The 25,723-nt window shown below is 45.0% G+C and overlaps 2 protein-coding genes across 5 annotated transcripts in view; both read right to left on the reverse strand.

The window, feature by feature from the left end:
• Positions 1 to 4,916: 4,916 nt before the first annotated feature.
• PPIH (peptidylprolyl isomerase H) lies at positions 4,917 to 22,616 on the reverse strand. 3 transcript variants are annotated; one of them, XM_080921100.1, is made up of 10 exons: positions 22,548 to 22,616; positions 22,319 to 22,383; positions 21,981 to 22,004; positions 21,679 to 21,723; positions 20,639 to 20,681; positions 18,957 to 19,049; positions 15,278 to 15,365; positions 14,819 to 14,859; positions 14,051 to 14,139; positions 4,917 to 5,089 (listed from the first exon to the last, which is right to left on the reverse strand). In XM_080921100.1, exons 1-9 carry the CDS (start codon positions 22,611 to 22,613, stop codon positions 14,071 to 14,073), a joined length of 534 nt encoding a protein of 177 aa, XP_080777226.1. In that variant the 5' UTR covers positions 22,614 to 22,616; the 3' UTR covers positions 4,917 to 5,089; positions 14,051 to 14,070. The 3 variants fall into 3 exon arrangements, with proteins under 3 accessions (XP_080777226.1, XP_080777225.1, XP_080777227.1); XM_080921099.1 differs by lacking the exon at positions 4,917 to 5,089 and adding an exon at positions 10,485 to 11,233; XM_080921101.1 differs by lacking the exon at positions 4,917 to 5,089 and adding an exon at positions 13,445 to 13,566.
• Positions 22,617 to 25,293: 2,677 nt separating this feature from the next.
• Positions 25,294 to 25,723, reverse strand: part of CCDC30 (coiled-coil domain containing 30) — a gene marked incomplete at both ends in the record, with an annotated part of 74,565 nt that continues 74,135 nt past the window's right edge. For both annotated transcript variants that reach the window (XM_080920762.1, XM_080920761.1), the window contains one exon: positions 25,294 to 25,489. In XM_080920762.1, the coding sequence (XP_080776888.1) occupies positions 25,294 to 25,489 (196 nt within the window). The remainder of the gene's footprint in view (positions 25,490 to 25,723) is intronic.

Consider the following 25,723-nt stretch of genomic DNA (forward strand, 5'->3'; position numbering starts at 1 on the left):
TCTGCCATTACTTTGGTGATTGCCATTGCTTAGAGTAGAACCCGCAATCATTTTTATAATCAGAGGTTACCTGTGCTTTAAACTTATTTTTAACTGAAAATAGTCTTACTATTTTTAGTGTGTAGTGTGTGTGTGTGTGTGTGTCACTCTGTGCCACCATGGACACTGGCCTGGAAGTAAGACAACTCGTAGTCCCAGGCTGGAACTCAGGGCCATCCTTCCTGGTGTCTATATGAAACACCTTTAGGAGTAATATCACTGGCTCTGAATTTACTCAGAATTTGTCACAAGGTTGTCTTCTGTAGATTGTTGTACTAGTTACAATATTACAGGTTTTTTTTTGTTTTTTGTTTTTTTTTTTTGTTTTTTTTTTTTTGTTTTTTTTTTTTTTTGAGTCAGGGTTTTCCTGTGTAGCCAGGGTTGGACTCAAACTCTCAAGCCTGATTAAAGTGTTAAAAGATTAAAGGCCTGCCACATCCAGCCCTCCTCCTTTCTAAATATTCCCCCAAACAACCAATGTTCTTTTCAGAACACTAGGACTCTTAGTGACTGCCAGTGCATTCAGTCCAGTCCTTACTGTGGTGTGACTTCTCTAAGCACAACTCTCACCCACTCATCCCTTGTTCCACCTACCAGGGACTTTTTTCTTTTAGCTGTTGCTGTGCATTATAAGTCCTCCCACCGTTCTGTAAATTCCTCTTGTCACATTCTTCCCTCTACCCCCTTTTGAGACAGGGTCTCACTTGACTGCTCAGGCTGCCTGGTATTCGTGGTCCTGTCCTTGTGGAAGCTGTACAGGAATGTGCCTTCATGCCTGGCCTTCCCTTGAGCATGTATGCCTAGTGCCTAACATAGAATGTGTTTTGGTTGGGTTTTTGTTGGTTTTGTTCTTTATTTATCTTTTTTTGTTTTATTTTATTTTATTTTTGAGACAGGGTCTCACTCTGCCTGGAATGCAGAGATCTTCCTGCCTCTTTCTGAAATGCTGGAATTAAAGATGAGTGCTACCATGTCTGGCAATGTAACATTTTAACATACTCTTGTTTTGTTTCTGTGGTGCCAAGGGTAGAAGTTAATCATCTGTTTAATTACACAATATGAAAAAGGAATCGAAGAAGTGCTTGTGGGCAGTATTCCAGGTGAAAAGGCTTGGGGCAGCAACGTGCAGAGAGGTGGTGGGTACCAGGGCTGCTGTTCATACATCCTTCCTCAGCATGTCCTGCAGACTTGAGATTTTCCCAAAGTTATAAAGACACTCAGAAAATGACAGCAATGGCAACAGTATGTGGTGGCCACCTGTACTCCCAAAAGCTGAGAGAATGAGGCAGGAAGATCTCAGTGATTTAGAGGCCATCTTGGGCAATGTAGTAATTTCTAGGCAAGCATGGATTGAACTCTTAAGAATAAATGACCAGGGGCTGGGGAGATGGCTCTGTGGTTTGAGTGCTTGCAGTTCTGGAGTTTGGATACCCAGAGTAAATGCTGAGTGGGATTTCGGCCTGGGAAGGCAGAGACTGGATACTCAGAACAAGCTATGAAAGACCCCCCCGCAGAGGGGAGACCCCCCTCACTCAAGTCTTGGGATAACACGACCCCCTCCAAGAACTCACGAGAGACCGTCCTTGCTGCAATTACACGAAGTTTATTGATGAACCAGTGCACTGGGGTCGAGACTCATATCCCATACAGGGATAGAGGAGTCTGACCCCGAGTGACTGGGAGAATGGGTTTGTAAAGGAAAAAACCACAACGGGGGGGGGGGGGGAGGAAGTACGTCATTGGAAAATGCCAAAAATACCAGTGAAGAATCAAAAGGCTAACACCTGGTTTCTCAAGATTGTTTATAAGGTGTTATTTTAACTTTTATGGTTTTATGATCAGTCAGCTCCTGAAACTAAGTCACTGAACTGGCTATCCTACATTTTTTGGCTCTACTCTACCTGCTAGAGGTCTTCTTTACCTGTTAGGGGGTCAGGATTTATCCTAGTCTTTCATCTAGCCTACAATACTCACCATATCATCCCTCCTTGGGTTTGATTAGGAGACACTGCCTCCATGAGTAAGCTGGAATGGCAAAAGAAAATGACCTGGACATGAACCTTGGGCCTACACACACACACACACACACACACACACACACACACACACACACACACACATGCAAGAATATGCACGTGTACACCATATACAAGAAATGTGGAAAGAAATGTTAACTGCTGTGGGGAGATGACATCTCCAGTTGAAATGCCATTCTCTCCTGTCTGTCTTTGTTGCTTAGGAGTGTTCTTACTTCCTTCTGGGTACTCATCCATCTGCCCTCATGCTTTGGTTTAACATGAAGATGAGGCATTAGGATGCACTCATGTAAGCACCTTTAATCCCAGCAAACAGGAGGCAGAGGCAGGTGGATCACTGAGTTCCAGGACAGCTAGGGATACACAGAGAAACCATCTCAGGAAACAAACAAACAAACAAGCACCCAATGATCAACAGGTCCTGTTGAAATTAATTTCCTGTCCCAAGTTGGGGACTCTCCACTGCTTTCGGCTAGTCACCCCCTCCCCTCCACCACCTTGGGAGTTTACACCAGCCAGACAGTCCATGAAGATCCATGAATCACCTCACAATCTGTTTCTGCCTTTAAGAAATGCTAGAGGACACATCCCAGGAAAGCCCTTTGCAAAGTAGCTTCCCCTACGTTGCCCCGGCTCTCGGACTGGGATTTAGAAACACACCCTGACCCACCCTGCCATCCTCCTTAACCCCAAGCAAAACATCACCATTTACATCACAGTCAATTCTTCCAGGCCTCCCTTTAAGGCTTTTTTTTTTTTAAGATAGAGTCTCGCTATGTAGCTCTGGGTGGCCTGGAATTTCGCTGAGAAGGTTGCTGGACTTGAACTCATAGAGATACACTTGCCTCTGCTTCCCATGTGTACGTGTTTATGTGTGTGAGGGTCTTGGAGCACCATGGCTCAGATGTCAGTCCTCACTTTGCTGATGCTGAGAATGGCTTCTCTCATGGCTCTTCTGAAGCATATGTTAGGTTAGCTGGCTGGCAAGCCTCCCTGGAATTCTGTTTCAACTTCCCATCTTGCGGTTCATGCACTGGGATTATAAACACATCTGGCTCTGAGATGGGTTCTGGGGAGCTCAACTGACACCATTCTTGTCCAGGAAGACTGTTATTGGATGAGACATCTCCCCTGCACCTGAAAAGCCCCTCCCTGTTCCAAGTTTTTATTTTATTTTCTAAATTTAACCTTTCTCTCTCACCTTATCTCTTCACTCTACCTGAACAGCTGGTTCATATATCACATATAGATTGGGCATCTAGATATTAGATGCTTAGTTTTTCCAGATGTTAGGGACGTGGCAGTTAAACAAAAATCCCACTAAAACTAAAGACACCAGACCACACTTTCTGCCTTTACCACCTGCCTGTCTCCTGTCATTAGCATGGGCCACATCTTACTCTTCTTACTGCTTCAGCAGAGACTGGCAGGGCAGCTGTACCAGGTGTCGTTGAGTTCAGCTGCACAGGCCATCATAAGAATACCAGATGGGCACAGCTGTTCCTTCTTTCCCATACCATGACAATTCCACGCTGTCCAGTCACTTACAGTGCTCTGCTTAGCGTGAGTATTTCTTATGCTCTCTAAAGTCTGTTTACATAGCTATAGGAAGTTGCTTAGGGCCTTCTTGTATTTCACCACCTTGTCCCTGGCACACCGAAAGGGCACTTTAAGACAGGTTCTATTCTAGAATTTGACTGGGCTCATCTACCTTTTTGAATCAAAGATTCCAAAGTTGAGGAATCTTTGATCATGAAATGGAAGAAAAAAGGAATGGATAGGCATGGCGGCATATAGCTATAATCCCAGCAAGTAGGAGGAAGAGGCAGGAAGATCCAGCCTGGTCTACACCGTGAGTTCCAAGCTATTCATGTCTACATAGCAGACCCTATCCTTCCAAAATATAGAAATGAATACAATAATTCAGTAAATTCAGGCTGTCCATGAATTTACTGCAATGCTCCTGCCTCAGGAAAGTTGCGTCATAGCAGCTTTCTTTGTGTGTGTGCTCTTGAGACAGTCTTGCTACATAACCTGGCTGTCCTGGAATTCAGGCTGCTCTTGGAAAGTCACCGAGATCTGACTGAAAGGTATGCACCACCATGCCCAGCTCAGAATAGCTCTCTCATCCTGACATTACACTCCTAAGAAGGGGAATCCATGTTGGATTTTTGTTCCTTTCTGCTTTCCAAGGCATGTCATCTGTATCTGTCCTCTGTGTGTATTTTGAGGCAAAGTCTGTCCCTCAGTGTGAACTCAAGAAGACCCTGCAACTGTTGCAAGTTGGAGGCTTTGATATACACAGCACTTGGCTCTTCATGCTAGTTCCTGAGAGCCAGTCCTAGCTGAAGCAGAGGCAAGATAACAGGATGGTCATTACAGCTTCTTAGAAGCACACACCAACTCTCCTGAGGCTTAGCTGGGTCTGTCCACCTTCTAAGTCCTGACTTGAGACAGGTACAACTTTCCTGTTTTCTTCTGAATGCAGGCCATGACCTAAGTCTGCTGTTGCTTTTCCTGGTACTTTGGGTTTCCTTACCTTTTCTCTAAAGTTCTCCACTTCCACCTACCCCTTCTTGTGAAATGATTCTGTACAGGCTTACTGCCTTCTTGCTCTGTTCTTTGATACAAAGACTTTGCAGCCTTGGTGGACCTCAGATTCACAGGCCTGACTCTGCCTCCTAGTGCTGGGATTAAAGGTCTGTGTCATGGGCTAGCTCTGGATGCTTTTCATTTAAACTTAATTAAACTGTCTTATTTGAACTGTCTTATTTAAATAAACTTTGGCCTTTCTTGACTTTAAAAATGAGCAACACGTATAGCAACTACAGAACCCATGCATTTAAAAAAAAAAATCCTTTATTTACAGTTCAAAATTTAAACAGGATTATTGGTTCTGATCTGTGATACTTCCAGGTCCTGGATCACACACTGTGGAGACAGGGCAGCAAACACAGAGGCCAGTTCAGCTTGTCAGACTCAAGGGAGAATGTCACCCCAAAACAGCAGAGAACCTAAACAGTAAAGACAGGACTGTGAGGAGAGAGGGTAAAGAAACAGTAGGGATATTATATAGTGCAAGTGCTCCTAACTTTTTTTTTTTTTTAAGATTTATTGATTTATGTGAGTACACTGTTGCTATCTTCAGACACACCAAAACAGGGCATTGGATCCCATTACAGATGGTTGTGAGCCACCATGTGGTTTCTGGGAATTGAACTCAGGACCTCAGGAAGAGCAACCAGTGCTCTTAACTGCTGAGTCATCTCTCCAGCCCCAAGCTTCTAACTCTTAAATCTTTTCCCTAAAGAGTAGACTTTTGGATCCCCAGGACCATATGAAGATGGATGTAAAATTTACTTTTCCCTACTCTGTGTAGTATATATTAACTTTTAAATTATATTTACTTATATATGTTAGGGCATACATGTTATAGAGATCAGTGGACTTGTGTGAGTCAGCTGTCTTAAACATGTGGGTCCCAGGGATCCAATTCAGGTATCAGGCTTGGCACCAAGCGGTGTTACCTACTGCACGAGCTCACTGTCACTGGCTTGCAGTACTATCTTCATGGAAAGGGACCAACAAGAGTTCCAGGAAGCTTAATGACTTGACTAAGGTCACAGAGTTAACAGTGTTGGGGCTTTCTGCGTGGTTCAAGGACTGTATTCTCATCAGGTTTTGGTGGCTTGTTGCACATGGCTCTAGGCTAGCTGTCCTCAGAGGAATGCATGTCTACCGAGGTACTACCACTGTCTTTCTCTTACCAGTCCTCTTAAGTGGCACACCCCTGCTATGAGACAGTGTTATCACAATGTAGGTTCAGAAAGTTTACCCTGGGCCCTCAAAGAGTGTAAGAATGCGTAAGTGCACGGTAAACAGCACTGTAATCTACAGCAGGGACAAAGGTCTGTGACGCCAGGCACTGTGTTCTTGCTTCAGGTATTTTCAGTCAAGACAAAACCAGACATATATTTGTGATAGATGCTCTGTGTTAAGTGCTGTAACAGAACCTGGTGGAACACGGAGCAGACGGAACCCAGATGAGCTGGAGGGACACAGGCATGGTTTGGAGGGAATGGTAAGACTTTGGATATATAAACACATACAGTGTGTGTTTCTATGGGAGGATGTAAGCTCAATGCAGGCAATTCAAACAGAAATAGGTCAACACTGACTGAAAAGTCTCTGCTGTCTCTACTCAGCAGAAGTGTCTTACTCTTAGCAGTGTGCCATTTAGCTCCACAGAAAGTCCCGTGTTTGGCAGCATACTATATCTCAACAATCCCTTCACTTAGAAATCTTGTCAATACACACAGGTCCCCTCCTTTTTTTTCCCATAAGGCTCAACAGTGCAGCATGGAAGAGCCAGGAATGTACAGACAACATAGAGTCTGCCTTTGGACTGAAGCCAGACGTCTCCTGTGGCAGTTTCCCACTCTTAAATCAGGGAATAGTGTCACACACCCAACAGGCAGGTAAACACGTGGGCACACCTTGCAGGTTTCTATGGTGCGTGTCTCTCCTGGCGTCTTTATTATACTTGCTATATTTATAGCGTCAGGTCAGGCAATATCATGATAAAGTAAGCCTGTGAACACTGATTCTCTGGAGGACCAGGGTGGCATTTCCTCCTCGGCTGGGTTTCTCCATGAAAGGACACACCTTGTAATCCTCCGTGCTGAGCCTTGCCACTCACTATTACTAGTGAAAATTCACCAGAACCATCTCTCTAACAAATTCTTCTGGGGATTCGAAGTACACTGAAGTATGAGAAAGAATATTCTGCATGGTAATTCATGCCTGTAATTTGAATGTTCAAAAGGCTGAGACTGTCACAGCCCGCCTCTGCCCCCATTCAACTAAACAGCAATTGCTTAATAGGTCCTAAAATCATCTATATAACTGTCCACAATTACTGCACCCAAAACAAACATGAGGTATAATAAAAATCACTTCTGGGGTGCTGGGAAGATGGTTCAGTGGTTAAAAACACTCACTGGCTGTTCCTTCAGAGGACCTGGGTTCAATTCCCAGTTCCCACAGCTCTGATGTCATCTTCCAACCTCCTTGGGCACTAGGCATGGACATGGTTCACAAATACATACTCAGGCAAAAGATACATATAAAATATTAAAACAACGGACACTTCTAGGAGGTTAGAGAAGCTTGTAAGTATTCACCTGAAAAATAACAGACTGCTAGCTTATTTCTTATTTTCCTTAATATGTCCTAAGTCTCACTATGAAGAAATTCAAAGTAGACAACCATCTGCCAAGCCTCTTTACATCAAACTGTTCTCTTGACTCCCTAACGCCTTAAAACCTATGATAGTGCTTTAAGAAAAATGTGCATGAGTGTTTTGCTTGCATGTATGTGCCCCACATATGTGCCCAGTACCCAAGGAGGTCAGAAGAGGGCAGCGGCTCTCCTAGAACCGGAGTTGTGGATGGTTGTAAGCTTCATATGGTTGAAGACTGAACCCAGATCCTCTGCAAGAGCAAAAAATGTTCTTAGCTACTGAACCATCTCTCCACCGTCTACACCCAGGTTTCTGTGGGTGCTAGGGATCTGAGCTCAGGCTCTCTTGAGCAAGCACTTTGCCTTCAAATCAAAATGAGGTCATGCTATGCTGCTATGCTTCACCTAGGTTAAACCTGAATCCCTGGGTCAAGGGTAGGGTGGAAACTCCCGGTTCTTTGGAAAGTCAGCTATGTCACATGCCGTTTTGCTGGGGCACGCAGGTAAAGAGATGTTTTCTAAAGCAGACACATGAAAGAATGTTTTGCTAAAGCAGACACAGAAAGAAACACACCCAAAAAACCTCTGGGGGTGTTTTCTGAGGGCTACTTGCTCCTTCCGTGGACTTGGGCTGATTGGCAGAGTGAGGTCAGCTGATACTGACTCACGTGGTGCTTGGCTGAGGCAAGACTCACAGGAGGGCATGTGATGTTTGGAGAAAGTTTAAATAAGACTCAATATGGGCTGGAGAGATGGCTCAGTGGTTAAGAGCACTGACTGCTCTTCCAGAGGTCCTGAGTTTAAATCCCAGCAACCACATCATGGCTCACAACCATCTGTAATGAGATCTGATGCCCTCTTCTGGCGTGTCTGAAGATAGCTATAGAGTACTCAGATAAAATAAATAAATCTTTTAAAAGAAGAAAAAGACTCAATGAAAATGACAGTGGGCTTGCATAGCTATAATTTTGCAACATGTCTTTATCTTTGCCGATCTTTGGTATAGGCACCGCAGAGAGCTTCCCTTGGCATCCCTGCTGGCCCTGGTTGCTCCTGCTGACTCCTGCTGATTCAGTGGAGGTCTGGCTGTTTCTGCTGAGTCGTGCCATTGCTGCTGATTTGTGTTTGCTGTCCTGACACTACTGACCTGGACTGCTGGTATCCTGACAGTTGGAGATTGAAATCGCCCCCAAGGAGCTACTTGTAAACCACATACAGCAGAGCCTCTTGGTTTCCTCTGGATCAACCTGCCATTGCTGATTCTTGTGACCTGAACTGATTAGATCCTGACAACACAGACTGGATTGGCTCCAAAGAACTATTTCTAAACAAGTTCACTTCCCCTGTAACCTAATAACCTTTCTTCCCCACCACCTCTGGTGTTGTGGACTGACTAGAAGGGAGGCTAAAGTGTTTAAGAACCCTTATTAAGTTACTTATTAAAAGCCTACACTAGGGCCAGGGTCTCACTATATCACCTTGACTAACCTGTCTGCCTCGTGCCTGCTGAAATGGAAGACATGCACCAACATGGCTGCTGGTTCCTTTTTTCACAAAGAGATCTAGTCAAATACCAAACAACTTCAGTGACCGTCTCATCATCTGTGACGTTGTTGTGCTCAGAGCACCTGGACTTTATAGGCACTCAGGAAAACTTACTGCATAAGTTTTATACAATAGGGTGCTGGAGAAAGAATACCAGGCATTTTAGGAAGGGCACTAGAGTGCGCAGTGCTGAGGCAGAAAAGCACAAGTGCATGCTGGGAGCTACATGTGGCCCTTCAACTTTTTTTAAATTTATTAATTTTTTTTGTATGAGTAGTGTGGCTGTCTTCAAACACACCAGAAGAGGGTGTCAGATCCCATTACAGATGGTTGTGAGCTACCCTGTGGTTGCTGGGAATTGAACTCAAAGCCTCTGGAAGAGCAGTCAGTGTTCTTAACCACTGAGCCATCTCCCCAGCCCCTATGTGGGCCTTTCTTGCCTAGACAAATGCCTCCTTCTTAGGCTGAAGTGATACCATAAGTCTTTCTGCCACCCTGGAGGCTCCCCTGGGCTCCCCACTTCAAGAGCTCCTGGTTATTTCCTGTTCTCACTCATTTCTTCAGTATCACTAATAAAGAATTCATTAGCTGATCCCTGATCACCACTAGATGATAGATTATAAAAAGACTCAAAAAAACATTTAAGTATCATATCATCTACCTAAAAATGTAGGTATGTAGCCATACCTGTGGGGATTGTTTTCGACGGTCCCTTTGGCCATTGTCATTCTCAATCCCATGAGGGTGCACCACTTTTACTTCTGAACAGGAAGTGATAGTGCACACATTTAATACCAGCACTCAGTAGGCAGAAGCAAGCAGATCTCTTTAAGCTAGAGGCCAGCCTGATCTACAGAGTTCCAGGACCCTAAGGCTAGATAGAGAAACCTGTCTCAGAAGGTGAGGGGTTGGTGTGGATTTGCCCAGGAACTCTGTTAGGGGCACAGGGGTAGTAACTTGGTGATAGAGTGCTTGTTTGACACAAGATCCTAGATTCAATGACCAACACCACAAGCCAAAGCCCTTCTTCCCATAGGAGTCTCCTTCCTGTACAGTTCTTTACAAGCTGGAAAGCATTGTTGGGGCTCTATGAATTATTAGCCTGCCTCCCCACTATTAGCAAGTCATTTACATCTTTCTTTGTCAAAGTCCCTCGTGTAGCCCAAGGGGAACAAATTCTTCAGTTGCCATTCACATTCCAGAGGGCCACTAGACCGGGACAATCCAATGGACAGCCCTGTACGCAGTGATAGAAATGTCTGGCACTGTACCTTAAAAACTAGAGCTAGGGATGTTTAAGCATGTGAACCTTCCTTGCTGTGGCTAGGCTGAGGGGGTGATTTTCCCCCCTTACTTATAGTGAAGGGAGGAGTTTGAAGTGTTTTTGTTTTTTAAGCCCTGGCAGACCAAGAACTATGTAGCCTAGTCTGGACTCAAACTGTGACAATCCTGTTCTGCCTCATAAGTGTGGGAATTATAAACACACATCACTATGTTCAGCTACATTTTATTTTTCAAATAAGGTCTCATAGTCCAGGCTGGCCTCAGGTTTACTATGTAGCTGAGGATGACCTTGAATTTCCGATCCTCCAGCCCCGACTCTGAGTACTGAGACTGCAGGTTTATATCATCACATCTGGTTTATATGGTACTGGTGACTGAACTAAGGGTTTCTTGTATAATAGGCAAATGTTTTCCAACTGAGCTACATATGCAGGACTTCCTAAATTTTCAACTTTATTTAATTTTAACTAAGTCTCAAGGGTCACATGTAGTTCTAGTGACTGCCATATACAGTGAGCTCTAGACTTAGGCTTCAATTCAGTCCTCCAACCCTAACTTGCTTGGGCTGGAGCTAATACTTAGGGACCCAGCAGTGAGGGGCCACTTGCAGCCACTGCAGAGGCTGAGGATCACTTGTATAGGCATTAGTTATTCAAAACCTACTTTTAATAAGGGTTCTTAAACACTTCAACCTTCCTTCTGGTCAGTCCACCACCCACCAGAGGTAATGGGAAAGGTTATTAGGTTACAGGGGAAGTGAACTTGTTTAGAAATAGTTCTTTGGAGCCAATCCAGTCTGTGTTGTCAGGATCTAATCAGTTCAGGTCACAAGAATCAGCAATGGCAGGTTGATCCAGAGGAAACCAAGAGGCTCTGCTGTATGTGGTTTACAAGTAGCTCCTTGGGGGCGATTTCAATCTCCAACTGTCAGGATACCAGCAGTCCAAGTCAGTAGTGTCAGGACAGCAAACACAAATCAGCAGCAATGGCACGACTCAGCAGAAACAGCCAGACCTCCACTGAATCAGCAGGAGTCAGCAGGAGCAACCAGGGCCAGCAGGGATGCCAAGGGAAGCTCTCTGCGGTGCCTATATCAAAGAAAGGGAAGACCGGTGAAGATGAAGACATGTTGCAAAGTTAGCTATGCAAGCCCACTGTCATTGAGTCTTATTTAAACTTCCTCCAAACATCACATGCCCTCCTGTGAGTCTTGCCTCAGCCAAGCACCACATGAGTCAGTATCAGCTGACCTCACTCTGCCAATCAGCCCAAGTCCACGGAAGGAGCAAGTAGCCCTCAGAAAACACCACCAGAGGATTTTTGGGTGCATTTCTTTCTGTGTCTGCTTCAGCAAAACACTCTTTCATGTGTCTGCTTTAGAAAACATCTCTTTCCCTGCGTGCCGTGTGCCCCAGCAAAATGGCATGTGACATAGCTGACTTTCTAAAGAATCGGAAGTTCCACTTCACCCTGCGTATGCTTTGCACTCCTGAGCAGCACCCAGCTTCTTTTTCACTGGTCGCCAAGAAGCTGCTGCCCTGGCTGGTCTTGAACTTGTGGTGATCTTACCTTAGCCTCCAAATGCTGAGATTGTAAGTACAACCCTACACACCCGATAAAAAATTAGACTTGTTTATTTTGCCCATGTGCATATGGTTGTGCAAAGCCACAACACATGTCAGAGAACACTTGCAGGAGTCAGTTCTCCGTCCTCCACGTGGTCTTGGGATCAAACCCAGGTCTACAAGCTTGGTAGCCAGAACCTTTATCTGCCCCTGAGCAACTTTTCTGTCCTAACACAGGGTCTCACTAAGTTGCCAGACTAGCCTTGAATTCACTCCACAGTCCAGAGGGTCCTTAATCTTGTCACACTCTTCTCCATCTCTCCCTGACTGAAATCACAGATGTGTAGTACCACACTCAGCTGAAAACTTAAAAGCAACAAAAAAATTTTTTCCCCCCATTTAGCTCTGGCTGTCCTAGAACTTGCTCTATAGACCAGGCTGACCTTGAACTCAGAGATATGCCTGCGTCTGCCTCCCGAGTGCTGGGATTAAAGGCATGCCCCAGCATGTCTAGCCAGGTGTGGTAATATTTTATCTCAGCAATAAGGAAGCTGAGGCAAAGAACTAGGTATGGGTGGAGAGATGCTTCAGTGGTTAGTGGCACTTACATTTTTACAGTACTCACACTCAGCAGCTGACAACTCCTAGTACAAGCTTGAAGGAGGTATGTAAACTCACATGCACATACCCTAACCCAAACACATATACAATAAAAAAAGGGGGGGAGTGAGTAAGAGGAATACTATAGCATGATGTCATTTAAGATAAAACAATCTTCCCCAAACAGACTGACAAGGGTGACCACACCTCATTGATAAGAGACTTCTGGGAGAAAGTGCAACTTCTATATCACTACTTTGGTGTGAAGTTTTCACATGGAAATTGTATTGTTACTTGCCCAATTAAATATAAACAAGAAGGGGCTGGAGAGATGTCTCAGTGATTAAGAGCATTTGCCGTTGTTACAGAGACCCAGGTTCAAGTCCCAGCACCCACACAATGGCCTACAAACACTTTTAACTCCAGAAGATCTGATGTCCTCTTCTGACTTCTGAGGATACCAAGCACACAGGCGTCACACAAATGTACATTAAAAGAAACAAATGAAAAAAAAAATCAAACAAGAAAAGGACTTTGGTGAAGGGTTTGCTCAGGCTGTTCTCTAAACCTTCTCAGGTAACCCTAGTGCCTCAGCCTTTTAAGTAGCTGGGAGGAGAGGAGTACACCAACGTGTCTCACCAGGGTACCACTGTGTGTGTGAGTACATCTGTGTGTACATGCCTTTGTCCATCTATAAAAATGGGACAGGGGGTACAGTTCAGTGGTATTGTACTTTGCTGGAATGCACACACTTGGTTCAGTCCCCAGCACCACAAATAAAATCTGTATGATTTAAAAGTTAGTCTGGGGGCTGGAGAGATGGTTCAGTGGTTAAAAGCACTGGCTACTCTTGCAGAGATCCTGAGTTCAAATCCCAGCAGCCACATGGTGGCTCACAACCATCTGTAATGAGATCTGATGCCCAGTGTACTTATATATATAATAAATAAATCTTTTTTAAAAAGTTAGTCAGGAATATGTACAATGTATTACAAATATTTTGTTTATTTAGAATATTCTCACTTTTAGAAACTCCTCCCTGAAGGGTTTAGGGGGTGAAGTGTCAAGAGGTCTGTAGTTTGGGAATAAGAAAGAAAACACTAAGGGCAAGAAGTTAAGGAAGAGAAAGAAGACAGTGGAGGAGAGGAAGTGGCATGAGAACAGAAGGAGGAAACAGCCCGTCCACAACAAATGTCAATCACTGGTCACCCTAGCTGCAAGCTTGTGGATGATTAATCAACATTTTCTCAACATTTCTGTAGGTTTGAAAAAAAAATGTAAAAGGCAAATAAAACACCATGACTCCTCCCAGAGGTGGACATTTTCCCTAGTGTTCATAGCATTCACCTCCAAGCCCATCTTCTCTCCCCGGAGTGCCTAAATTCTTTTTCAGAAAGCCCCAGTGCAAAGCAGCCAGTGGCCAATATTAGGAGGAAGGGCCCTTGTGAATGCTGCACGTGAGGCCCACGCCTACAAGGCTGGACACTAGAGTCAGTTCTGAGGACCTGACTTCCCAGGTTGGTCCCAGTGCAAGGGAGTCATGTCCTTTTCAGGAAGCAGTGTCCATCCCTTTTTGTTTCTCACAATGACCCTAAGGTTGACATCCTCTCTTGACAGTAGAGAAACTTGTTCTGAAGCAGTGCCTGCTCCTAGCACACACAGAGGAATGCACATCTTTGTGTGGAAAGTCTCCCTCAAGCCATGATTCCTTTTCCTAGCCAGGAAGAAGAGAACACTTACCTGGTTTAGTCTTGTCTGGATTACATTTCCCCACACTGTGAGATCACCACTGGCAGTTTGGGTTTATTGTTGGGGCCTGTGGGAACATTCTAGAAACCAAAGCACAAGATCATGAAACACACTCAGGCACTTGGCCAAGTGCCTCATGGAACCTATGGAAAGGTCCAAGATCAGACTGATGTAAGGATTTTGTCCAAACTGACAGTAACATATAAGAGATCAAAGAGGAAAAGGAACACTGAGAGTCCCACAACGGAATCATGTAGCAAGTCTGAAGAACACTGAAGGGACCCAGCTTATGGAGGGAGAGTCATAAAAGAGAGGGCATCTAAACTGGGCCACAAAGAGTAGGCAAGATCCCAAGAAGGAATTTTTTAGGTAGAGAGAAGCGCTGAAGCCAAGGCTTGGGGTGCTGAGAGCAGGAGGCACGCACCTGTGGGGCCTCCTTAGAGAGGAACCAGGAGCTCAATGCCACTGGAACAGAGGAGACAGTGGCAGAAGGGGTCATGGAGGGGCAGGCAGGGTACAGGTCACAAAGGATTCTGAATGCAATGCCAAGAAGTGGAATTTTATTCAGCGGGCATCAGGATCAGAGCCAAAGCCTCAGTAAGTGCTGGGCAGGTTAAAAAAAAATGGGTTCAAGCTTGACCGTTTTTTCCCAAAGCCTGGTACTATGAACAGTGACAGGTGGTCTAGAAAAACGGCTCCTCAGTGACAAGCATGAGACACCTGACCACGAAGACTCAGAGGACACCCATCAGGACCTACCTCAATCTTCCTCATCACTAGAAGTCCATCAATGATTTTTCCTGCAGAAGAACATGAAGTAAGGCTCCCTTCTTGGGGAGAGCAGTGTTTTCCAGTTCCTAGTGCCCATGTTCACTTAGCATCTCATCAGATCTCCTTACAATGTAAGGAAACTGAGGTTCGGTGAGGTGAGCTGACTCGCCCAAAGTCACAGGGAATATACACAGGGAACTAGGGTACAGGCTTGGATGAGTGACCTAAAACCCCACTTCTTCATGCTGCCTCTGGAGCATGTCTTTGTTTATTTCATGAGTATTTATTGGGATACTCTTGTTTTTCCCCTGAGTTTTAGACAACTCCCATGTCCATCTGTCCTGCCCATCCCCACCATGTTCACCTGCCCTAGCCTAGAGCAGCTACAGCAGCTGTGCACATCCAGTGGGTGTGGAGACTGGAGTCTGGAACAGGAGCAAGACTTACCAAACACTACATGCTTTCCATCAAGCCAATCACACTTAGAACATGTGATAAAGAACTGGCAGCCATTTGTACTGGGACCACTGTTTGCCTGATAGAAACAAAATATACCTATATTAAGTTTCTCTGGCCATTTTAGGTGATTTCCCACAAAGTCTGCAGCTACAACCTAACTGAGCACCTATTATGAGTCCAGGCCTAGACAAGGACACAGGATGAATAGGACACAGAGAACCCACCCCTGAGAATCTAAATTCTTTAATCAGTGCACAGTGATCTTAGTGTCAAGTTCTGTAGGAGTCAGGTTCCATCACAAGGGTCCTGGGGATTGAACTCAGGCCACCAAACTGGGTGGTAAGCGCTTTACCCACCGAGCCCCAGTGTGAGGTTTGTAATAGGAACGACTGCTCATCTAAAACAAGCAAACACAAGATTTAGTTAAGTTTTTAGATTAGCATACAAATGGCTTTAATTATGGCATATAATATATATATAAAATATGTATTATATATAATATTCTGTTTTTAACTTATTCTCTCCTCTAGACCCTATCATCTCTTTAGCTGGTTCTTTTACTTTTCTCAAATGGTTTTTCTTTCTTTTTTTTTTTTTTTGTTTTTGTTCTTTTGAGACAAGGCTTCTCAGTATAGCCCTGGCTATCCTGGAACCTGCTCTGTAGTTTCTGGCAAACCATGCTGGCCTTGACCTCAGAGATCTGCCTGCCTCTGCTTCCCAAGTGCTGGGATTAAAGATGTGCACCCATCACCTGGCTCTTTTAAATTTTCTAAAAACTATGTGTGTATGTGTGTCTGTGTACGCTTGTGAACATGTACCCGGTGTAGGAGGTCACTGAATGGCTGTGTGGAGTTAGTTCTCCACTTCCACCTTGTTCTCAGGTGTGTGCAGCATGTGCCTTTATCCCTTGTCTTTACTTGCTGAGCTATCTTACCACACCCCCTTCTCTCCTTACAGGACTTAATGTAGTTAGTTGTAAATTAGTTACAACAACTATATTTACAAATTAGTTACCAGCTAAGAAGAGACACATTACCTATGAAACCAACTGTTTGAAGTGATTTTGCAATGTATTAAAATTTATTTCCTTGTATATGTGTGTGCCTGTGGTAACTTTATGTGCATCACACTCATGCAGGATCTTCAGTAGCAGTTGCTAGCAGCCTGATGTAGTACTGGGAACCAAACTTGGGTCCTCTGCAAGAACAGAAGTGATCTTACCACTGGGCCATCTTTCCAGCCCGTGCACTGTCCCAAATCTTTCATTGCTGAATTTAACTTTTCTTTTTATTGAGGGGAGAGGGGTTGAGACAGGGTCTCATGTAACTTAAACTGTCCTGACCCTCCTGCCTCAAGTGCTGGCTTATGCACCATGCTTACTCTATGCAGCACTGGAAACCAATTCAAGGTTTCCTGCAAGCAGCTTGGGCACTCATGCTACAGACCCCACCCTAGCCTTGCTAGGAATTTGAAACTTTGTAGCCACATCTCTTCCCCTTTCTTTCCTAGAAACTGTCTCCTCAGAGGCAGGTTCATTTTGTTTTATCTCCTCCCCCTCCAAACAAATAGGCCTCACACACACTGGGGAACACTCTAGCACTGACTATATGCCCAGTTCTGAGACAGAACAGAACTGCCCTCAACTCAAGATTCTTCTGCCTCAGCCTCTAAAGCAGTGACCAGGCATACACACCATGCCCAGGCTCAAAATAATCTTTACACTAACCTATTCAATAACATTGTTGAGAACTGCCTTATAAGAGTCTGTGTAACTACACAAAGATTTGGGGGGAAAGAGACAGAAAATTGAAACGTGAAAGTGCTATCGCTCACAGACACACAAAGCTGGGCATAGGCGCCCATGCCTATAACCCCAACATTGTGAGATGGAGGGAAGAGAACCACAAGTTCAAGACCATCCTGGTGGTGAGGAACAGGTTTCACAGAACACTACCATGGGACATCAATGGCAGCCTGTGGGGTGTAGGGTGTGGAGGGGACAGGATTTACAGAACACCACTACTAAGGCAAGATCAGAACTCACTGAATGGGGCACCACTTTAGTCAGATGCATAAGGAATCTGAAATGGCCAGTTCTGTGTTTAATCATGAAAGAGTGAATGTCTGGGGTCACCTCTAATCTGAGGTTGTATATTACACTTTGGAAATCCCTTTGATATTTTTCTTTAGCCATGCTGGGAATTGAACTTGGGTCCTCACACATACTAATAATCTAACCATTCAGGAGACAAAAGCCAGTTTGATTTATGGAGTGTCCAGTCAGTCAGACCTACACAGTGAGATCATGTCTCCAAAGAAAGCTGTGATGTTTGCACAGGTATGTATTCCTGAGCATCTCATGTATGAAAGGAAGAATTCCCTCCTGCCCACCACAAACCAGCTAGAGTAGTCTCCTGCTCTGGAATGGGTCCATATTCCATCTACCTCTACTCTGCTGTTTTTACAGAACCATTTGCCAGCAAACAGGCAGGAGGATCTATTTGAGTTTGAAGCCAGCCTTGTCTATATATCAAGTTTCATGCCAGCCAGAGGTACATGGTCAGATCCTGTCTCAAAACGAAACAAAAGGAGTCAGTAAAGAGTTGCTAAGGGCTAGGCAGGACATAGCCTGTCTTGCATGGGACCCTGGGCTCAATCTCCAGCCCTGCAAAACCAGGAGAGAATCAAGCAAAGCAAACACAACCTGTCCTATCCCTGACTATGCCACTGTGTTTCTGTGAGGGCTTGGATTTGTGCAGAGCCTATCGGCTAGATCTGAAATGCTTTCCTCTTAAGTAGTTGGGTACAGAATTCCTCTAAAGACTCAAATTTTTCTCCTGTAGGAAGGCTCTTTCTAGACCACTAGGGTCCTTTTATGTACCCTGAGGTGCCCTCACTTACTGCACTGAACTATTGGCAGTAACTATGGCATGAACTATTCTATACCAGGCTGGTCACCTGCATGTGTTGTTGTTAGACACTACAGGCCACAAGGGCAGGGATCATGTTTACATCCTTATGCTTTGCCCTGGGGCCTGACATGGAGCAGCTGTGATGGAATCTTTCATTTCATAAATGCCTGAGAAGATGAGTGCAGCGTAGGTGTGCAGGAGAGGGAACAGCCATGTAAATACTCGGACCAAGGAGGTAAGGATTGGGCATTAATAGCGAGATGGGTAGCAGGGGTGGGAAGTGGCGGTGAGAGGGGTAAGGGAAAGGAAGAGGGAGAGTGAGCAAGGCAAAGTGGGCAAGCAGTGAGCAGAGGTGGGTGGGGTGAAGGCACGAGGGGGTCTGAGCAGGGATCAGGAATTAGGGAGCAATATCAGATGTGGGGATAGAAATGCTGAGCATGGAGAGGGAGAAGAGCAGGCGCCTGATCAGGATGTAGCAATGCATCAAGTGAATCAGGGCAACAAGTGGGCACCAGCCTTGAAAGCACGTTGAACACTGAGGCCAAAAATCCAGTCTTCGTGCAAATAAAGACACAAGTTAGAGCTCAGTTTATTTTCTATAGCTATTAAAACCCATCTAACAAAATCAAACCACACTAAGGAAGGAGGAAGGGCTAGGTGCAGGTGAGGCCTCATTCCAAGGGACAGAGCTGGGTGTCAAGGCACCAGAAACCAGTCATTAATCAAACCCCAAATCTTAACTGAACCTCACTTACCATGGAAAGCAGGCCTGGAGCCGAGTGTCTAAGTTTAAAATTTTCATCTGCAAATGGACCCCGGTAAATACTGGCAACTCCAGTACCATCACCCTGAGTAGAGAAGAGACATATCAGTGCCCTGGAGTGCTGGGCACCCTGGAAACCAGATAAGGCCGAGGAGAATGGTCCAGTGGTAAGGGCAGCTAGCCAGCCACCTGTCCTAGCTGAACCAAGCAGCTTCTCATCAAGTGAAAGGTTGTCTCCAGGCAGTGACTGACAGAACACAGGGTGTCTTCTTCCTCTGGCCTCCACAGCCTCCGGCTTGTATACCAGTGCATATGTGTGTGCACGCGCGTGCGCGCACACACACACGTGTGTGCACACACACACACACACACACACACACACTGGATACATGGAGAAACATTGTTGCATTTCTTAAAAAAAGACTTATTATATATAAGTACACTGTAGTTATCTTTAGATACACCAGAAGAGTCCCATTACAGATGGTTGTGAGCCACCATGTGGCTGCTGGGAATTGAACTCAGGACCTCTGGAAGAGAGCAGTCAGTGCTCTTAACCACTGAGCCATCTCTCCAGCCCCAGCATTGTTGCACTTTAAGCCTAGCCTTTTTTTTTCTTTAAAAAATGTATTTATTATTATTTAGAAATTTATTTTATATATTTGGGGATTATAATCACATCACTGTCCCTTGGCTTCCCAGCTCCAAACTCTCCTGTGTACCCCTTCTTATTGTTTTTCAGATTAGTGGTACTGGAGTTACAGATGGCTATGGGAATCAAACCTGGGTCTTCCGGAGGAGTCAACAGTGTCAACTGCTGAGCCATCTCTCCAGTTCCCCTGGATTCCCAGTAGCACCACATAGTTGAAAGCAGGACCCAGCGGAAAACCCGCCATTGCAACCTTGTACAGAAGTTAAGATCTTTAAAGGCGCACAAAAAACTAACTAAATTTATATCTAACGGAGTAAGGATGTCTCTCAGACAAAAGAAATTAGTAACATACCCACATAAAAATGTTAATAGTAATAGAGAGATAGCATGCACAGAGGTGGGTAGGTAAGGGAAAAGCAGACTTAAAGAAATATTCTAGCTTATTGGCCACACTCCAAGGCTAGGATGGGAACACAAAATAGTCATGGTACTTTTGGTGAAAAATGGATCTGCTAGGCTACTTCAGCAAGCAGAGCAAACCAAACACCCTTTACACCTCCAGTCTCTGATCCCTTGCTTTCGAACCAGCTTGTGATTAAAAACCTTAGCTTTCAAAAAGAAAAGAGAAAGAAAGACCCACAAAGGCAATCAAACAAAACCCTAAAATTTTAGACAGTGACAGCAGAAGTGGCAGGAAAAACAAGAGACAGTAGCAGTCAGCTCCCTTCCTTTTGGGGGAAAAGAATTGCAGCCAATTTCAAAGTTTTCCATGAACAGGAATGCAGACCTTGGATCACCTATAGGCATGCCAACAAAGTCCAGTGTTTAGGTACAAAAGCTAGGATTTGGACAATGGATTCAAGCTGAGTATTGCTCTGTGTTGTAAAGACACAGTCAGTGGGCGCCAGCAGTCCTACAGTGCCCCCAAGTCCAGCTCCCTCCGTTTAACTTAGCTATTGTTCTTAAATCTCAAGACTGGGGTCTGCTGGAAAAAAATAACAAAGAAAAGAAGCAGTACTTACATTAACAAAATCTCCACCCTGAATCATGAAATCCTTTATGACCCTGAAACAGAGATTAAAAAAAAAAAAAATCCTATGGTTCAGTGATGGTTCAGTGCTAATCTACCATGTACTCTGGAGTTCAATGTTTATCCCTGAGGCTTAGAGAAAATCTTTGTCTCTGGGTTGAGCCAGCTGAGGGATTACTAAACAGTTTTAACTCTGAGTTGATCTTAGGTATATGAGTTATCACCTGAACAACAGAAAGGGGCTGAAACCTGGCAGGGAAGAATCACCAAGAGTCACCAAAGCAAGGGCTTAATGCAATTTGGGGGGAAAGAACAACAGCAAATCTATGTCAAATGGACTGCTGCACACACAGAGACCCAATGGTGTTAGCTAGTATACCCAGGTATGGTCCTTAGCTTTGCTTAGCCTCTGTTTCCTTGATGAACAGGAAAACACATGCCTCACAAGAATGTGGGGGAGAATTACAGACCGTAGCTCTAAGGCCCCTGATATGGGAGACATGGACATTTTCAGGATTAAAAATGGAACAACTCCTGTCAAATTCTAACAAATATAAATACAGAAAGCCAGGAGATCATGAAGGCCAGGTTCTTACAGACGACTGCCTGGTAACAGTAATTATGGCAGAGCCTCTGCTAAAGTCATAACCTGGAGCCAGGGAGAGGGTTCGGTGGGTAAAATGCTTGCTGTACAGCCTAAGGATCTGAGTCTAGATCTTCAGCTCTGACATAACAGCTGGGCACAGGAGCATGTGGACACGCCCCTGTACTGAACAGGTACTGAGTAGGTACAGAGTGCTCTTCTACAATACAGTATTACATAAAGTCAGCGATGACTTAAGGCGCTGTGCACAGGCTACATGGTGATGAGTATTGAATCTAGTACAAACTCTCTACCAGGCTACAGCCTCAGCCCTGAACATGCCATTTTAAACAGCAGACGTAATCCTCCACAGGTGTTGTACTCAGGTCTACAGGACTGCCTGTACCAAGCAATGACTGCATTTCTAGTTTGCCAAACTCCTTCCTTACCTGTGGAAGGTGCTTCCTTTGTATCCTATCGGAACGCCATCTTTTCTGTAAACGAAAAGGAAGAGACTTGGAATGATGAAAAATAACTGCCGGTCTTTTCCATTTAAGATACACTAGTGGCTCAAAGGACTCTAACATCTGCACGGGAGAAGAGAGATAATGAACACATTCAAGGAGTCACCCTCTCTCTGCATATCATTTTCCACTACTCAAGACCTGTTCATGGTTCCCCAATACCGTCACCAAACGTCCAGAGCACCCTTCAGGAGTGGGCAGAGAAGTCAAACACATCTGAGACTGACCTGAACTCTCCTGTGCAGAATTGCCTAAAAGGAAAGAAAAAGCAAACGATTCAGCCACCGTACCATCACTGCTTGGAGCACCTCTAATCTCTGGAGAGGAGAGCTCAAACACTGGGGCCAGCATGTCTACTAACTAACTGATCGGGAGGATGTCAGGACGTGTAGATTAGTGATATAAGTTGATCTGAGATCGGTCGAAGTCGGCAGCTTTTGGCCAGTGCAACGCCCAAAGCACAGAGCTCTAAAGCAATGAATGGATGGACAGAGGCACACATGGCAAAGACTGACCAGAAGCCGGCTTCAGCCTCAGCTTTGTTTCACTTGGAGCATATCCTCACCTAAAGTTCTCTGCCGTCTTAGGCACCACGTCTGCAAACAGTTCGATCTTCATGCGACCAACTTCCTGCAAGAAACGCGATACGCTATACTCAGCCCACAACCTCGGTCCACGCAGCTCGGAAGCTCCCACTTCCACCGCCTGGCTCAGCCTATCTCGGGAGGGCTAGAAGGACCCTCTCAACGGCCTCCCTTACCCAAGTCCAGCCAGCTAGGCCGCCCGCAACTCACCTGGCCGCCAATGCTGACATCAAAGAAGACCACTGGATTGACCGGACTTGAATTTGCCACCGCCATGGCTTCGACCCGGAAGCAGAAGCCTGGCTTCCGGTGGCAGACCCCGCGAACTTCATCCAAGGCGCAGACGCAGGGGAAACGGACCCGGTTGTGCCCCGCCCCGGAAGTGTGGCGCGTACTGAGGGAGTTCTGAACGGAGCTGAGGCAAAAAGTGCAGGCATCTTTGTCAAAGTCTATGGGCTTCCCACTCGCTTGACTGTACTAGTGCAATACAAATGAGTCTTCTGCAGACAGCTTTTTCTGAGCAATCACACTTAGTGTTCCCTGCTACAGCCGATGAGAGGAGGACCTTTTGGGTCACTATCCATATTTTAAAATGGTATGTTACATAGGCAGGCTAGATCGAGATACTGAAAATGTCCCACACACTTCCTTCCCCATTACCCCCTTCCCTTCTCCTCTGAGAGAGTAGAGACCTCTGGTTATCCCCCCACCCTGGCACATCAAGTCTGCAGGGCTAGGCTCATCCTCTTACACTGAGTCCAGACAAGGCAGCACAGCTAGAAGAAACAGCCAGGCAACAGCTTTTGGGATAGCCCCTACTCTACTTGTTTAGGACCCACATAAATATTGAACTGCACATCTGTTCTCTCTGTCTCTGTCTGTCTCCCCCACCCCCTTTCAGTGTGTGTGTGTGTGTGTGTGTGTGTGTGTGTGTGTGCTGGGCTTATGCTGGGTTTGTGTGTGTGTGCTGGGTGGGTGGGTGTGGCTAGGTCCCCCACCTGTGTATGTTCTTTGGTTGGTGGTTCAGTCTCTGAGAGTCCCAAAAGTCAAGGTTACTTGAGTGTTGGTTTTCCTGTGGAGTTTCTATCCCCTCAGAGACCCTCAATCCTTCTCCCAACTCTTCCATAAAAGTCCTCAAGCTCCATCCAAGGTTGGCTGTGGTTCTCTGTATCCCTCTGAGTCAGTTGTTGGATGGAGTCTCTCAGAGGACAGCCATGCTAGGTTCCTGTCAGTAAGCATATTAGAGTATCATTAATAGTGTCAGGGATTGGTGTTTTCCCATGGGATGGGTCTCTAGACGAATTTCATTTCTGTCACAAGCTTTCAGCTCATTTCCTACAGAAAGTTGCAGGTTTTAAAAAAATCTTTGTGTTAGTAATTTCACTTTGCAGTTAATCTCTTATTGCCCATATTCAAGTATGTGTTTATTTGAGGGACTCTAAAATTTTTTTGTGTGTGTAGTGGTCTTATGCTTGTATGTCTGAGGCCCTCAGAGGCTATAAGAGGGTGTCAGATCCCTTAGAACTTGGATGGCAGGCAGTTGAGACAGATGGACACAGGGAATTGAACCTGGGTCCTCTGGAAGAACAGCTCACACTCTTAACTGCCAAGTGATCTCACCAGTCCCTTGTTTGGGAACTTTTGAGATAGCATTTTCTATTATCTCAGGGTCAGTTTACCCTCAAACTTGACAGGCTAGAAGATGACCTTGAACTCCTGACCTTCCTATTTCCACCTCCCAAATACTGAGATTACAAGCATGCTCCACCACACCGTGCTAATACATGAATTTTGATTTGAGTTTTCTATTACATCTTTAAGAACTTCCTCCAGATCCACCCGACTACCTGACCTACCCAATTTTTGGTGTTCTGTCTCTCTTTTCTATAGCTCATCAAAACCAATTTGTGCTGACAATATATTCTTGGCTGTGTTGTCTCCCAATGAAGTAGGTGCTACACTATTAAAGCAATCAGATTCCCCTTCTTCCAGCAGCTACCAAGTGCCAATAGCTCCTTGAAGTATTTATATCTTATTATACCTTTTTTTTTTTTTTTAAGTCAGGATTTCTCTGTATAGCCCTGGATGTTCTGGAACTCAGTCTTGTAGACCAACTCGGAGATCTGCCTGCCTCTGTCCCCAGAGTTCTGGGATTATAGGAATGTACCACCATAGGCAATAAAACATTCATTTAAATACATTTTTTGAGGGTGAATGTTCATGTAGAGGTGAGGCTCGACACTAAATACCTTTCTCAAATTCTGTAGATTTTGGGATTAATATTTGTTTCTGTAAATGCATGTGTGTAGGTATGCACATCTGTGCAAACACTGATGCCAAAAGAGGCCATCACATGACTTCCTCTGTTATCTGCCACCTATGATGTTGAAGCAGAGTCTCTCCCTGAACCTGGGCTTTCAATTTTCTTTGATAGGTTAAAAGCCAGTAAGCTTCAGTGAACATCCACCCTCCTTCAAGCTAGATGTGCAGGCATGTGCGGGGTACCCAGTTTATCACATGGGTGTTGGGACACTCTGGTCTTCCTCAGCCGCCTCTCCAGCCCTGATTCCAAAAGAATATGGCAATCCATGTATGCAATTTCAGCATTTGGGAGGCTGAGACAGGAGCATGAGGTTCCATTCCTAGCACCCACATGACACAGCTGTCTGTAACTCCAGTTTCAGGAGAACCAGTACCTCCTTCCAGTATGTACAGTATATGGACATACACAGACAAAACACCAATAGACATAAAAGAAAAAAGTTAAAAACCCATTATCAATAAGTATATCAATGATTCCATTTTTGAAATTTTTTAATGACTACTTAACAGGCAATTCTGAAGACTCCTTGTCGATGTTTAGGGTGTTCTATGAGACTTCTCCAGCTCTATTTGCACCTTTATATCCAGGCTCTGGGTTAGTAGGCATGATTGGTATTGTTTTAGACCAGTGAGGTCATAGTTCTGGCTTTTGGTTCCCTTGTGTGTTGTATGTCTCTTTTAGAGAAGTCACATTTATATATCCACTTTCTGAATCCCGTGAACATGAGAGAGACTCAGGCGACTTGGGGACTGCTGTCACTCCTTCTGATTCATGGAGCTCGGCCTCCTGGAGATTTTCAGCTGACAGTACCAAACCTGTCTCAGAGAAACTGAGAAAGGACATGTGTGAGGACACCAGCATACAGACAACTTCCTGGTAGGAGCTTCAGGATATGAGTCTATGGCATTGATGGAACTTTAGCGCTTTACAGCTGCCAAATCAAAGAGGAAAACAAAATAAAAGTTAGCGGAGACCTGTGTTCATGGATAATCCCCTGCCTAAAATTGGCATTCTGTAGGGCTGGAAAGCTGGTGACGAGAGTGCGGACTGGGTGCAGATTCAA

Source organism: Micromys minutus (genome assembly GCF_963924665.1).
Source record: "Micromys minutus genome assembly, chromosome: 9".
In the NCBI taxonomy this organism is placed as follows: domain Eukaryota; kingdom Metazoa; phylum Chordata; class Mammalia; order Rodentia; family Muridae; genus Micromys; species Micromys minutus.